The sequence below is a fragment of the Leuresthes tenuis genome, unplaced genomic scaffold (assembly GCF_036924035.1).
Source record: "Leuresthes tenuis unplaced genomic scaffold, fLeuTen1.0.hap1 SCAF_19, whole genome shotgun sequence".
NCBI lineage: Eukaryota > Metazoa > Chordata > Actinopteri > Atheriniformes > Atherinopsidae > Leuresthes > Leuresthes tenuis.
Window position 1 is genome coordinate 18,297,475 of NW_027325373.1, and position 14,481 is coordinate 18,311,955.

At 40.1% G+C, this 14,481-nt stretch overlaps 1 protein-coding gene across 1 annotated transcript in view; it reads right to left on the reverse strand.

Annotated features, from left to right (window-relative positions):
• Window positions 1–1,743: 1,743 nt before the first annotated feature.
• cwc27 (CWC27 spliceosome associated cyclophilin) overlaps window positions 1,744–14,481 on the reverse strand; it is a 36,935-nt gene continuing 24,197 nt past the window's right edge. Inside the window, exons 12-14 of the mRNA XM_072371887.1 lie at window positions 9,904–10,010; window positions 9,683–9,786; window positions 1,744–2,222 (exon numbers count right to left, since the gene is read on the reverse strand). Coding sequence (XP_072227988.1) covers window positions 2,060–2,222; window positions 9,683–9,786; window positions 9,904–10,010 — 374 coding nt within the window. The 3' untranslated portion in view covers window positions 1,744–2,059. The remainder of the gene's footprint in view (window positions 2,223–9,682; window positions 9,787–9,903; window positions 10,011–14,481) is intronic.

Sequence of the window (14,481 nt, forward strand, 5' to 3'; positions counted from 1 at the left end):
AAAGGATGTTTATTTGTACAACCCCCCCCCCTTTGTGCTTGAGTTGACTATTTGTGTTGCTGTTATGCAGAGGATAGTTTTAACAAAGAAAGAAAAAAAAGGGAAATTAGAGTTAACTTTTGATCTGTTTGTCAGACTGATGCACATTAGCCACAGACAAATTTTTGGATGCATTTGAACCCACATTGAGGATAATACTTACATTAAAATTGCATTAAAAGATATAACCTGATGGAAACCCAGAGGTACATGCAGTTTGTTAGATTGCCATGTCACCTGTTTCAGATTTTGGGGCAGCTCGGGTATGGACCGGGCTCATAATGTAACATTAACTCTCCTTCCTGTTCCAAATGAAAATTTAAGCATAATCCCAGAAGTACAGTAAAAAATAATGTGCTGGCAAAGTGCAGCTTCTGGTTGCACACAAGGCAGTGGCAGATAATTTACCCCAAAACCACCACAGTGAGGTAAAGTCTTTGGTTTAAACCAAAGCTCCTCCAGTGGTAAAATGAGAAGAACAGTGAGGCCATCCCTGTTTTTCACTCTAGCATTTCTTTTCTTTTCATTTTCTCTTTATTACATTCTGCTGGCAAAGAGAAAAAAACCAACTTCTTTTTGATGATTTTTTACAATCTCAGACAGAGCCACGCTAACCGTTTCCAGTGTTTATGCTAAGCTAAACTCAAGCTGAGCTAAACTAAACTGTCTATCATTATATTGTCTGTACACATAATATTATTAATGATCTTATTTTATAGAGAAAAAAATTTAATAATATTTCTTAAAAAAGAGAGTAATCCATATATTTGAATGTGAAACTATAGCAAAGACATTAGCCTAACTTAGCATGGCAATCAGAACATGAATATTTACTGGTGTTGCTTAACAGAAAATGCTCTAATTCTTAAAAAAATAACTTATTTTTAATTTTTAATATTTTAGTTTTAGCCAGTGAAAAAATTATTTTAAAAGTCTAGTTAATCCTGCTGCCAAATGGTAGCAAAGAAAAAAGTATTATTTCTAAATTGAACAGTCAGGTAATTCCTTTACAAGTCTTAACACTTTATATGCGGTATATTCAAAATACACGCCAATAATATGAACCAGCATTTTGTACACTTAGTTTTCTTTTTTTTTTTTTAATGACAGAGACTGTGCTCCAAGCCTATGCAAAGGATATTTTCATGTAATTTTGCAAAGTTCAGAGTTTCAATTTTGCACCAATGGACATAAAAGGGTTTTCATTTAGATACTCTTGTCAGAGATTGATGTTATCCTGTTCTACACATTTCACACAGAAACTCAGATGTCTTTTGATAGTACAGTACCTGTGTCAAGTCAGAGCCTGTTTCTCTGAGTAAAACTGTGCAAATAGCACACTCCATAATATCCATTTAGACAGCCACTGTCGCTCTAATTAGTGGTGTCTTCACTTGTTTTTTAACTGCTGATTACTTCTGCAACTGTAATTTGACTGATTTTAATTCATGATGCAGACATGCAAACAGACATCTCTTTACAACTATGCCTTTTATAACTCATTTTGGAGTTTCTACTTTGAAACAACAATAATCCACACCCTACATGTGGATTTTCATAATAGTCTACTGTATTTGCTCCATTTGGAAAAAAATACACTTCTTCTTAATATAGGCAAAACAATTTCCTTTGATACTTAAATCATATTGTACAGGGACATATTCTTTTTGGGTGTTTGGACGAGAAATCATAAACTACTGATCATAAATGTTCATAAATGTTTATTTTTTCTGGAAAAGCCTACATTGAATTCAGACATGACATAAACAGGCTTAAACATTAAATAAAAAGGGAACGACATTACAGGTTATCAACGAACAATCTTAACCTTTACAACTGCTGATGAGGGTTATCCATTACAGCTGTTCTATCACAGATAAACTCGGGTCCCACATCCTCAATCCAGATGTTCAAGCCAGGGAAAAGGTTGAAATGATGGGAAAGTGGACAGGCGGGATGCTGTGTGACCAGTTTTTAAGTCACACGGCTCGGGCGGGACCTGACCTTTGACCCCACGACTTCACCTTTTGGCCTTCTTCTCCTTCATGATCTTCTTGCTCTCTTCTCTCCTCCTTTTGTTGACAGGGTTGCGCGGGTCGTAGATCTCAAACGTATCCTCGTCCTGCATGTTGGCATCTTTGACTTTTCTGGTTTGCTCATCAAACTGCAGGACATGGGCCATCCTAAATCAGATGGAGAGAGGTGGAGAGAGTTCAAAGAACAGCAGCAGAGGATCCACTAAATCAGTGCTCGGCAGAACTTCTACCTTGAGGCCAGTCTCATTTTCTTTGAAGCACTTGGATACCAACATTATTGTCAGAAAATAGGAAGAACCTAAATTTGAAAAAAAAAAAAGTCTCTCAATCTGATTGTCGGTATTTCTTTCAGCTGCATATAATACTCTGCTATATTTCTCAAAAAGGTAAAACTAAAGCAGAAAAAAATTAATCAGCTAAAAATGTTTAACTTCATTTAACTTTTCAAATACCCAAGCCGTTTCAGTGGAACTGATGAGGAGCATTTTCAAATTCTAGCTCAGTGAGGCACCTGAGACATTCATTATATGCAGCGGCATAAACAACCCATTAAAGCCTGACAAAGGCAAGAGTTAAGAAAAATCCTTAACAAGAGTCATAAAAAAGAATTAACAAATGGAAAGAAGTAATTATAGGAGTCTTATAAAGATCAGATAACAGCTTTAAAGGCTCCAAAGGGTTTGAAAGAGTCCAGCTGGAGGGCAGATTGTAGTTCATCCTATTTAAAAGGTAAACAGTACCCAAGGTCTTTTCTGCTAAGGGTTAGTGGGGACACAAAGGATATCTAAGGTTAAGCAGATAATGGATTGTTTACTGTTTTAACAAGGCAGGAGACATGCATTTACTCCCTTTTCAGACACTATAACCTTTATCAGACAGTTAAAGCTACCACCCTCAGACACAACTCACCTTTAAGTTAATGTATATTAATGTGCAATCATCTTGTTGGAACAAAGATGGTACAAAAATACTATTTTCTGTCTGTCAAACTGTGTTATCTTTGGTGCTTTTCATAGATGAAACTAAAGAAATGAGAACAAATGATGTGTCTTCGTGACAGGCTGTTGGTAACAAAGTGCCTAAAGATACTATTTAAAACCGGTTCCTTATGTGAAGACACAACACTGGTTAATCCCTTGATTTAGGAGTCCATTTTATGCTTAAATGATTCATAGGTCAGTGTTGAGTGGCTTAAGCAAAAACCCATTCATCTGAAAATGGTCCGGTGCAAGAACTGGACTGAACATGAGTAAAATAGCAGCCAATGTCCAAAATAAACTTAAGCCTGGAGAACTATTGCTCAAGATCACCTTAAAAGATTACAAGAGTCTGGCTGCTTGGAAGAAAACATAAAGAAATGAGGGGAGGCCCATGACTTCCACTGTAGTTGCAGTTTTATTCAAAGAAACCAGTGTCAAAGACAGAGAGAAACAGGGTACCCGCTCAAAATGTGCCAATCTCAAATTCAGGCTGGTATAACTGTCACAGTACTTGTAGATTCAGTGTATTTATCGTCAACTTAAATATTTAACACATGACTTGTTTTGCTTTTATCAACAATGGCTTTGGTTCTATAGAGTGACCATCTTAAAGACTCTGGATGTTTTTGTTTTAATAGTAACAGAGAAATACCGCCTTGCACTATAGATATTAGCGATGTAAGATGGCAACCTCTTGGAGTGGGATGAATAGAATTTCCGCTCAACCTTTTCAACATGAACCCAAACGAAAAAGAGGTGAAGACAAGACTGAAAGCATTACTTTAAATGTAGACCAGAGATGTGGGAAGGAGGGATCGGAGAACAGTCTGAGATGTCTGTGCAACAGCTGCCACGTGATGCATTGAATTGCTCAGAACAGAATTAAATCTAACAAACAATGAACAACCACAACCGAGGGTTCTTTGGCAAATAATTTTGAGGTTAGTTTGCAACTAACTTTCATATTTACACCACATTGCTAGGAGCAACGTAATCAAAGCTACAATAAAATTGTTGCAGCCCATCGCTGGGAGCTGCCACATGATATCTATGAATGCAAAGAGCTCTTGTTCTTAAACCCAGCGGGATATAATTGTATCATGATGCTATCAAGTGGATCAGTACATGGTGAGAACACAGCCACGGCTCGGCTTTAAAAACGTGCTTTTATTCCCTTATTACCTTTTAAATATAAACCAAGACCAAAAGGGACACCATGAGGCTCTACATCGACGACTTTCCTGCTGGTGAGTAAAAGTTAAAATGATGGCTCTATATGAATTAATTGGATTATGATTACAATGAATTGAATTCCAATTGGCTTGAATTGGACTATATTACTTAAGTGCCTTGAGATGACAATTGTTGTAATCTATATAAATAAAATTGAATTGAATTGAATTGAATCAAGACATTAACTGTGGAGCTCGGACATGGAAGGCACTGAACCTTGAGGATGTTAATAAAATAAAACATTCCATGTGTTTTGAATTAAGAGGTTAAGTAGAACATATTAAAGCTTATAAATCTGCTAAAGATCAGCTTTTTCAGCTTGTTAACATGATAATATGGTGGTTTTTGTTATGCGTTACGAGCAAAATCAGCCACCATAACCGCTGTGGAGGAGCTCTGCTTTGAATCTGCAGTGTCCCCTTCAGCCTAACAAAAGTGAAGTCAGATAGCCTGAACGTTCTACATCGCCTGTTTGGAGGAACAGCATGAAATCAGATTCTGTAATCAGATTCTGTAAGCTTTCACAATGTCTTCCTCAACATAGTCAAACTACAACAGATGTGGATGCAATTTATCTAGAGACAGTTTCGGTACAAATTTGGTTGGCTATAAAATAGGTTTCACAAGAGAAATTACAATACAAAGTGCATGTGATACACTTCTTGGTCAGGCACCTTAATACACGAATGTTGTTGCTGAACGTCGCATGACCTGTCATGTGAAACTAGTCTCGCCAGATAACTGACGCAGATGATGCCGAAAATGGCATAAACACAAGATATTAGAGTTTTCAAAGGAAAATCCAGTGTTTTTAACCCGGCTCAAGAATTCGACCCAAACAACAGCTGGATTTGCCACTAAACTTGTTATGAAGTCTGAGGCTATTCCAGATCCTCCTGTACCGCCAGGAGCTTGGTCACAAACGGGAGGTTTCTGTTGAGGAAAACATTCCGTGTCTGCGGCACACCGCTCAAAAAAAACCAACAGCTGAAGCAGCCTTTTCCCAAAGAGGAGGCTTAGCTAGCAGCCCTGATCATTATTTCATAAGCACAGCAGTGGAAGCGTTGCAGATTCGGAGGACACTTTGAGGAAGTGCAAAGATGCAGAGCTGTGGGTCGAGCTCATGAGCATATTCACAGTTTTCTATTCATAACAAAAACTGTAAATTACACAATTTTCAGGAACTGATATGAGTTGTTAGGAGATCAGGAACTGCTGGAGCATCATCGAGTGTAGTTGGTGAATATGCAACCATTTTAATTCTGCTACTCAAATTGCAGTTAAAAAACGTCTTGAAATGCCACAGTCTGGCTCATACTGTGGACACATCTTGGAAAAAATGCTGAAAGAACCCCTGGTCCCCAGAGCACAGACGCTCATGTGTCTTTCATTTCCCCCGTCAGTTCGTCTTCCCCCCAAAGACAGATTCAAGAATAGGGACATTCCTCAGAGGAGATACCAGCGTCAGGCATTTCACAGATAAAACACTGACAAGATTCCTTTAGCTGCATGCTGAATGCTATCAGACAATCTAAACAACAAAGCAGGAGTGACTGCTTGTTGTCACCCAGCTACATCCTCAAACCTTAAAGAATCAGAAATACTGGACTCTGAAGTGGACGGGATGAACATACTGACCGCACTGCAGCATGGATCCGGGTATGGAAATGCTCCAGACTTTTTAATAGTCATTACCATCCTGAGAAGATAAATCCAAAGGACTGTGGTGGGGCCTTTACTGTCTTCGATCACTGCCGTGCGTTTTACAGTCATATGTAACATGGATGCTATAGAGTCTGGTATTTGGCCCAAATCAGTTTTTGGAAATGTGTTTGACATTTAGAATGTTCTGCTTCGGGTCAGGATACCTCACATCTTGTTGCCAGTATCTACTTTTGTCCTCTTAATGACTCAGCATTTTGGTTTGGCAGTTCTATAAGCTTAGCTCGGTTGTGTCCTTTGTTGAATGGGCATTTTTCAGTTTTCTGCTTGTCCGTCAAAATGACCGATGACCAGGAAACTTTAAGCAACACTAATTTAATCCAGGCCAATGAGCTGTTCCCCCCCTGGTGTGTGTGGGACTTCATTGTGTTCAGTCTTTACGGCCTCACAGACCTGCTGATGTAGGTGTGGACTGGTTCTCAGAGCTGTTTGCTGGATAGTCGAATACCTTAAAAAACCCTGCTCCCCTGTGCATTTCTGGTGGGGGAATTGGGAGGCCGAAAATATGACATTCACAAACACCATGTTGTCATCGTGCTGCCAACTGTGTGGGGGTGAGAAAGGAGCCAAGGTTTAAATTTTTCTCTCAAGATCTGCTTTATTGCAAAACTACCTCTATTATTCTTACAGTAAAGGTCCACCCCACGAGTGATCCGGGAGAGACGGTCTGACGACGTTCAGATCTGAGCAACAAAGAACGCACTCCTTTTCTGACATAGTCAGGAGGTGATGAGACACATGTCAAATTCTATAAAAGGAAGCTATGGCAGAGAGGCTGAGGTAGGAGAAATGGGATCTCTTTTGGCTGAGTCCGTCAGTTCTCTGGCCACGGAATTTTGCATCAACTGAAAGATTTTCAAGAAACTGTTTGGACACCCAGCAGTGGTCCGGCCTAGATGTGATAAAGGCAGTTTTCCTGCATTGCTTTGGGAATAGATGCCCCAGATTTGGGTAATATTACTCAGAGGAAAGAAGGCCGCTCAAAAGAGAGCTTTAATTTGTAAATTAAAAAGAAAAAAGAAAAATCCTGCTCAAATATGACTCCAAGTTTCCTCACAGTAGTACTGAAAGCCAAGGTAATGCCATCCAGAGCAACTGCATGATTAGATAGTAAATCTGTTTTTTTTTGGGGGGCCAAAAACAATTACCTAAATGCTGCCTGAATGCAAAAGTAGAAAATTACAGGTAATCCAGGTCTCCTCGACGAGCCTAAATCAAACCAATTTCTCAAAATCACATTTACCCAAAGGTCCATGCAGAACATAACACTAATAAGAAAAGAAAAGTAAAACATGTAAGCAGAGAAGGAGTTTAAAATGACTTCCTTAAAAAGTGAGAGCCGAAACAATAAAACTTGTTAAATGCAGTTAAAGGCCAAGGAGAACGTTTTAAAGCTGTCAGTAAGCGAGGTCACATTTAATTGACAGCGGAAGGCTGTTCCACAGCTTTGGAGCCTGCACTTTTCTTTTTTTTTTTTTAATTAGGATTTATGGATAAATGGAGCTGGATATGTAATTGGCTGGATGATTTATCCAAAATGACAAGTGTAAGGCAGCTGCCCGTTACTTGTTTATATGAGAGGAACAAGAGAGGAACTTAGGAGCAGCTCTATTTTGCTCTGGTTAATGTCTAAAACTGGTGCCTGCATCTATAAAGCTACTCTTAAATGTGATGGTCAACAGGGCTTTCATTTCTTCTCCATCACACTGTGCTCATAAATTAAAGAACTGCACGCTCTCTGTTTTGAATTTGATTACTTTCTGGATGTGATGGCTTGCATGTGCAACGTTTGGGCATATCAGCGTGTCAGCATTTATGTGGGTGCGCGCCGCACTCTCTCCCGTGTTCATTTGAAATCGGCAGGAGTTGTGACAGCTCATCTAGAATGTCATGGCTAGACTCTGGCAGACCCTGAGGACTCCTGCTGTGTGAGCAGGCTGCCTCCGATAATTTGTCTAGCAGTCTCAGTGATGACAGCCCGCCGGCCGTACAGCCTCAGCATCGTACAGCGCTGAGACGTAATGTGGAAACTCAGCGTTCGGGGCTTATCAAAACCACTCTGTTGTTGCCATGATGCGAGTCCACAGAAGCCTTTCCCTCCATTTATTTTTCCTCTATCTTTTTTATTTTCAAACTCAAGCAGGGGTGGGAATGAAGACGTGCAACAGGGAGCAGTGGTGGGCTCTTTGCATTGAGAGTGTGGACTTGGTGAGGATGTGTGTGTTAGCTGAAGCGGAAGGGCTGAGGAGGGAGAGTCAGAATCTGTAGACACAGACACAGATGGAATAGTTTACCTCCTGTGGCCCAGACTTGACTCCCAATGTCTGACCTGTTGTAACCCACATTCTGTTTGCAGTGCCTCTAGAGTGGCACAGACTTCCCACTGGTGTTTTTCTAGGAGTGCTCTGCTGCTGGCCCAGTCCCTCCCTTCTCACCCTACCTGGCACACCGAGGTGTCTGCAGGCCAGGAGAGGCTCCAAACGCCAGCTGAGGGTTCTCGCAAATTCATTAGGGGCCCCCCACACACAGTCAGACTACACTTCAAGAGCGCTTCTCAAGACTAATAGCAACTACAGGTTTTGTTATTATAAATCTCTCGCACACAGACACTTTGCTCCGATTCACACACATGGTATTCATTTCAAACCCTCACTCTGTGTAGTTAAGACTTTGAGATCTTTGGTGAAAAACAGAATATGAGAGGAAAACATAGCGTCAGGGTTGATTTCCTGATGGCCAATCTGGTGGCTTCCAGTTAAAACTCCAAACTTAACACACACATACACACACATTCATGCAACCTGAACTTTCACACACATTTATCAGAACCTGAAAGAAGCTTTGGATCTGACAGACGGTACAAATATGGATTTTTGTATTTTACTGTCTCTTTGATGCTGCTCTTCCTATCATGATAAACATTTTCTTTTACTCCAACCATGACAGTGTCTGGCAACAGGGATGACACATTGCAATAATGGCTGTGAAAAAAGGGCCTTTTATACCAACTTGTCATGCTTGAACATTCCAGTCCACAATATACTGTTTGTAAAAATGTCTCATGAACTCTCCAGGAGCTAATATCTGTCTGCAATCTAAACTAGTGGCCCATTTTCAGGGGACTCAGCACAGATTGTGGTAGTATTTGTGTCACTCGTCAGCCCTGGTGCCAAATCAAAGCTTTAAAAGACAGTTACTACTGTTGTCACGCAGCAAATTTATTTACAGGGAATTGTCTAATGCAGAAGATTTTATGCCCTTGTTGCTTCAGCGACTTCTTGTCAAATGACTTTGATACTACAAGGCAACAAGGAATCCTTTCAGGTAAAAAACTGACCCTAAAGCATACTAATGACTGATGAATACAGGCATTATAAAGGCTTTAAATAAGTTCTAAATGTAGTATGTTGATGCACTGTAGCGTCTCCAAGGAAGAAAGTTTCCTCAATTTTCTAAATGACTTATTTACTCCTAAATTACTGATACCAAGTGAATCATTGAGGTTAGGGAGAGGCTGTGAACTAAACTCCGCTAAATCCACGAACACCACGATCAACGGCAGGTCAAATCGATGGAAAAGGCTGCACAACTACGTGACATCTGGATGCGAGAAAGACAGAAACGAGAGGAATGTTTTGCTTATTTGTGTAAAATGCAGTCGGGCTCACTAACCATCCTTTGTCGTCGTCCTCAGCCAGCTCCTCCGCGTCCTCCTCTGGACCCTCAGTGATGGCTGACGACAGCTTGGACTTGAAGCGATTGAGCAGGGCCAGCGTCTGCCAAGTCCGACATGATCAAAACATACATTTTAGCTATTTTATTACAGAATCTCAAATCCAACTGCAGAAATGATTGAATGTCAGTAAATAACGGCCGCAGTTCTTTTTGTTTACCTGTTCTTCTCTGGTTCCCTTTTTCAGTTTTTGCTTCCTGAGGCCTTCGTACTTCTTTCTTCCCTCCAGGTACTCAGCAACGGCCTCGTTGGCTGGCGTTTTCTCTTCTTCACAAAGACAAGACAGAAACCACTGCCGATTACTTAAAAATACGCCCCATTTATTAATAACACTAATATCAGATTACAGTACAAAACATCATTAAACTCAGAAAGAAGCTAAAGTCAAAGGAATTTTAATTCTTTCTCGGAAAAAATCTTGATCAAACCAAGAAATACAAACATGCATGTCGGGTCAAATTTATTAACCAAAAAAGGAATTTAAGTGTGTTAGAAAAAAAAAGAGTGTAAAAAAGGGGCTTCAACTGTATACAAAAATATCAGAAAGTGAAGAAAACAAAATGATGCAAAAAACCCTGAAAAAAAAAGGTTTTTGTTTTCCAAAGTGCAAGTTCAAGACTTTCAGTTTCTAAATATATAAATACCTTTTTTTTTTTTACATCAAATAAATATTTTTAACAAATGAACAAATACCACGGCTCCATATTTAAACTCGCTCCACTTCTGAGATCCCTCAAAAACTGTGGAGTCCGGCATATCTATTCATCGTTAAAGAGGCCAACTGGCACTGCTATGAAAACAATGGATACAGAATTGCAGAATTCTTAATATGATGTGCCACTGACTCACCGATTGAAGGATGGTAATGACTCTCGATGGGTTTTTTTTAATCATACAGGAGTAAAAATGTTTATTCTGGCTGTATTCGATCTACTTTCACTCTTCCCTGGTGACAGTGACAAAGAAACTCCGTTTTCCAGAGGGTCTCCATCGTTGTTTACTTTGGCCTGAAAGTTTTGCGGCAGCAACTGAATGAATTTGCGGATGTTTTTTTCAGGTTGAGAAAATCAGCCCCGAGACTTCTGAACTTTTTCCCATTTTAACATAAACACGATGTCAACCGACATTTGTGGTTTCGCAGGAGTAGACAAAATAGCTCAATCAGGGATGTTCGAGGCATAGTTTTCCCATATCATTAGAATTCTTTTCTGTTAATGGCACATCACAGAATAGATATTAAAAACAGGCCGGTGATTGATCGGAAAGAAAATAGAGTGCGTTAATGAGAAACAGTCCCATCGTTTCAGATCGACATGCCCTCACTTTCACAAAGATGTGCTGCAACATCGCGACCTAATAACCCCTCACTTTGTCTTGCTCAGAGATGACCTACATTATGGCCGCTGGATAGGAAAAGAAAGGCCCATTTAGGTTTAAAGAGGAGACACCAGCAAAGAGGTTGAGCAAAGTTTATGTAACTGTGAAAAGCAGATGACTTGATTACCAAAAGGCATCACGTTAACACAAAATGCTCATCTTTTACAGCTCTAAATTGTGTACAAAAACAGGACTGAAGCTAAAATCTAAATACGGAATATGGATATCGAAAAGACAATCCAAAAACAGAGAGACGAGGAACAAAACCCACGTACCGTGGCAAAAAAATCCATTCTTTCTGTTCTTGTTTGGGTTGTTTTTGACTCATTTATTGAGTATAGCTGCCTTTCATGCACTGAATTAAGCCCTAAAGACCATTGGGACTACTACTAAACCTTCAGCTTGGTCCTCTTGAGGTAGTTTATTATGGATTTTATTGCATATTTAGGATCATTGGGCCTCATGCAACAACCATTCGTACGAACAGATTTGTTCTTAAGTTGTGTGTACGAGGGATTTAAGAGAATTTGCGCAATTTCCCAGTGTTTTCGTATTCTAAGTTTTTTTTCAGGTACAAACAGAATTTTCGAGTGATCCAGACCTGTTGTAGGAGTCACTTAAAATATTCTGCTGTTATTCCAATCAGGTTTCCTTGACTAATGGATTATATATTTAATTACTTTGAAGCAATCATAAATATATATATATACTTTATACCCCATGATTATGCTGACTTTATTCTGTTTGACTTAAATTATGCACTAATTGAAGGTTAATTTGACTCTGGATATAACAAGGTCAATGGAAAGTGTAACCAGCGGCTGACTTGCTACTTTTGGATGCCTTAGCGCGTCAGGCTCCTGGAAGAGAGCGTGTGTTCTGAGATCGTGTAGATAGCCTTGCGGAGACAGACAAATGGCTGGCATCGCGATTTAGATTACCAAGGACTGTGCTGCTGCAAATATGCAGTTTGCTAGAGCCACAACTCCAGAGAGAAACACGCTGTCGTACAAGTACAAATTATTCTGGCATTTGCGATATGCACAATATTGCCAGGAACGAGGGTCTCCCACTACCTGAAGCAGCCCAGGCAGACAACATGCCAGAAGACCTCCCTCCTGTAAAATAAATTGTTCTTTTTGCGCCTTGATGCCATTCTCATGAGTCAACACTCAACATTTCCTGGCACAGGAGAGAGGAAGCGTAGCCTTATATGGGATTATTTTGGGTGTGGAGTATGCAAATTTACTATCCTCATGCACGTGCACTTAAATACACACGGCTGGTGTTTACACACTTTTTTTTTTACACACTTTTTCCGAAGTTAAGAGCGTTTGTTGAATCTGAGTGGCGTGTTCGTACGAGACCTTCATATGAAAGTGTTCTTGCATGAGGCCCATTGTCCTTTTGTCTTACAGAAAGTGTGACATTACAATCAGATTTCTAGCTTTCATTTTAATCCATTCCTCTCTCAATCAATGAAATGTTGATTGAAGCGTGATCAATCTGCCACTGTGCACACACTGTTGTTCACAGTGGCTAAAAAGTTCTGTTTTAACTTCTTTAGTCCCCAGGAATTGTTACTAAAACGTGTCAGGCTTGTTTACAGGCTCATTTACAAACTTCTGATGTTGGATTCTGGGATAAGAACAGGGGATAGAGGATAATTGTTGTCATCAGTGGCTTGAAGTATATGTAACATATGCAGGAAAAGGTCAAACTTGGCACGGTGGTGGGTAATTTTGCAATTATTTTTGGGAGACGATCAAGCTTGTTAAAGTAGGATAAGTTGATTTGATGCTTCCCCCCTCATTGACTGTGAAATTGGGCCCACTACAAATAACAATGTGCCAGTTCCTTTAAAGAAGAGGCATGATTGTCTTATATCTGTATCAGCAATCGGTCAGAATTAGTTGGAAAATATCAACATTTCTGAAAAAACGCACAGTTGTGCACCCCTAAGAATTTTTTTTTAACATTTTCTTCTGATTACTCCTGTGCTACAGCCCTATTCGTGCATATTTGTAGCTGTTGCTGCATAGTAGAACAGATCTTTATGAAAGTCTTTCACAGCCAAACATAGATATCAATTTGCCTTTCTAGCTCTTTTGTATGATGAGCCCTCTGAGAAATGATCTCTGGGTCTTTAAGACCTCAAATTCCCCTCCAGTGTTCCTGTAATCCGCCACTTCTTAATCACATTTCCTATAAACTGAGGAAACAGCTTGCTGAAAACAGAGCTACCTTGATGAAATCTTTCTTTTTTGATTGTATGCAGCTACCTAAAGAACAAAAATAATGCACTAACCTTGGTTTTAAAATGCTGATTCAGACTTTTGGAGATCAATATACAGCATCTTCTACTCACTCATCTATTTTCCACTGACAAAAACTCTGACCAGACTCTTGCATTGCACTACATGTGCACTTAATTCACCTGATCTGGGAGCTGTGAAAGTCACTAAACTGGTAACAAATGGATGAACAGAGAAATAATCTGTGATAATATACTGTTTGATTAATAAAACAATCACTGGCTGCAGCATCTACTGTTATAGCTTCTGAAATGTTCATATAAAATCTTAGCCTCGCAGTTTTCCTGGTGTTTTATGACTGTAAACTAGTTTCAGTTTTAAACCGTTGATGGAACGGAAGGAGACGGATGACCTCCTGCTTCCTCAGACTTTAAAGCAAGCGGACACTAGACTGGAGAACACAACAGTAAATAAGCTCTGTGAGCCAAACTGCGCAAGCAGACGGGCAGAATCACCAGACCGTGTTGACGGTGATCCTGAGGAAAAAATTCCACCCGACTGTCCTCTTTTGAAGTAAAGTGTGAAAACTTCTTTCAACACGAATGAGAGGAGAGACAATCAGACGTCGGTGTCTCATGCAGTTAATGTACTTCTGTAAACCTCCAGGCTCAGACGCACAGCCTGTGAGGTCACAGGGCGGCAGACGGTGAGCACAGTCTGCTGGCTGGACAGACACTTTCTTTCCACAACAAACTGTGATGTCACACACACACACACACACACAGCGAGGGCTCGGGACGGCATCACCTCACTGGATGATCTGTGCTGCTTCTGACTGGACGTTCTGACACATTCAGAGGCAACAAAACACATGATCTAACAGAGTAAACACCCGACTGCTGCTTCTCATTCTGGTACGAGCATCAGTGCTATGAGCGAGTTTATTTACGCAGCCCTTTATCATGAGCAGTTCAGAGGACACGACTGTGGAGGGATGGCGTGCCGTTAAAGCTCAGCTAAAGCACAGAAAACAGAAATAACTCCCCCCAAAAAAGCTGTTGGAGACAACTGAAACCATCTAGAATGTTTCATGTAGGTCGTCAGTC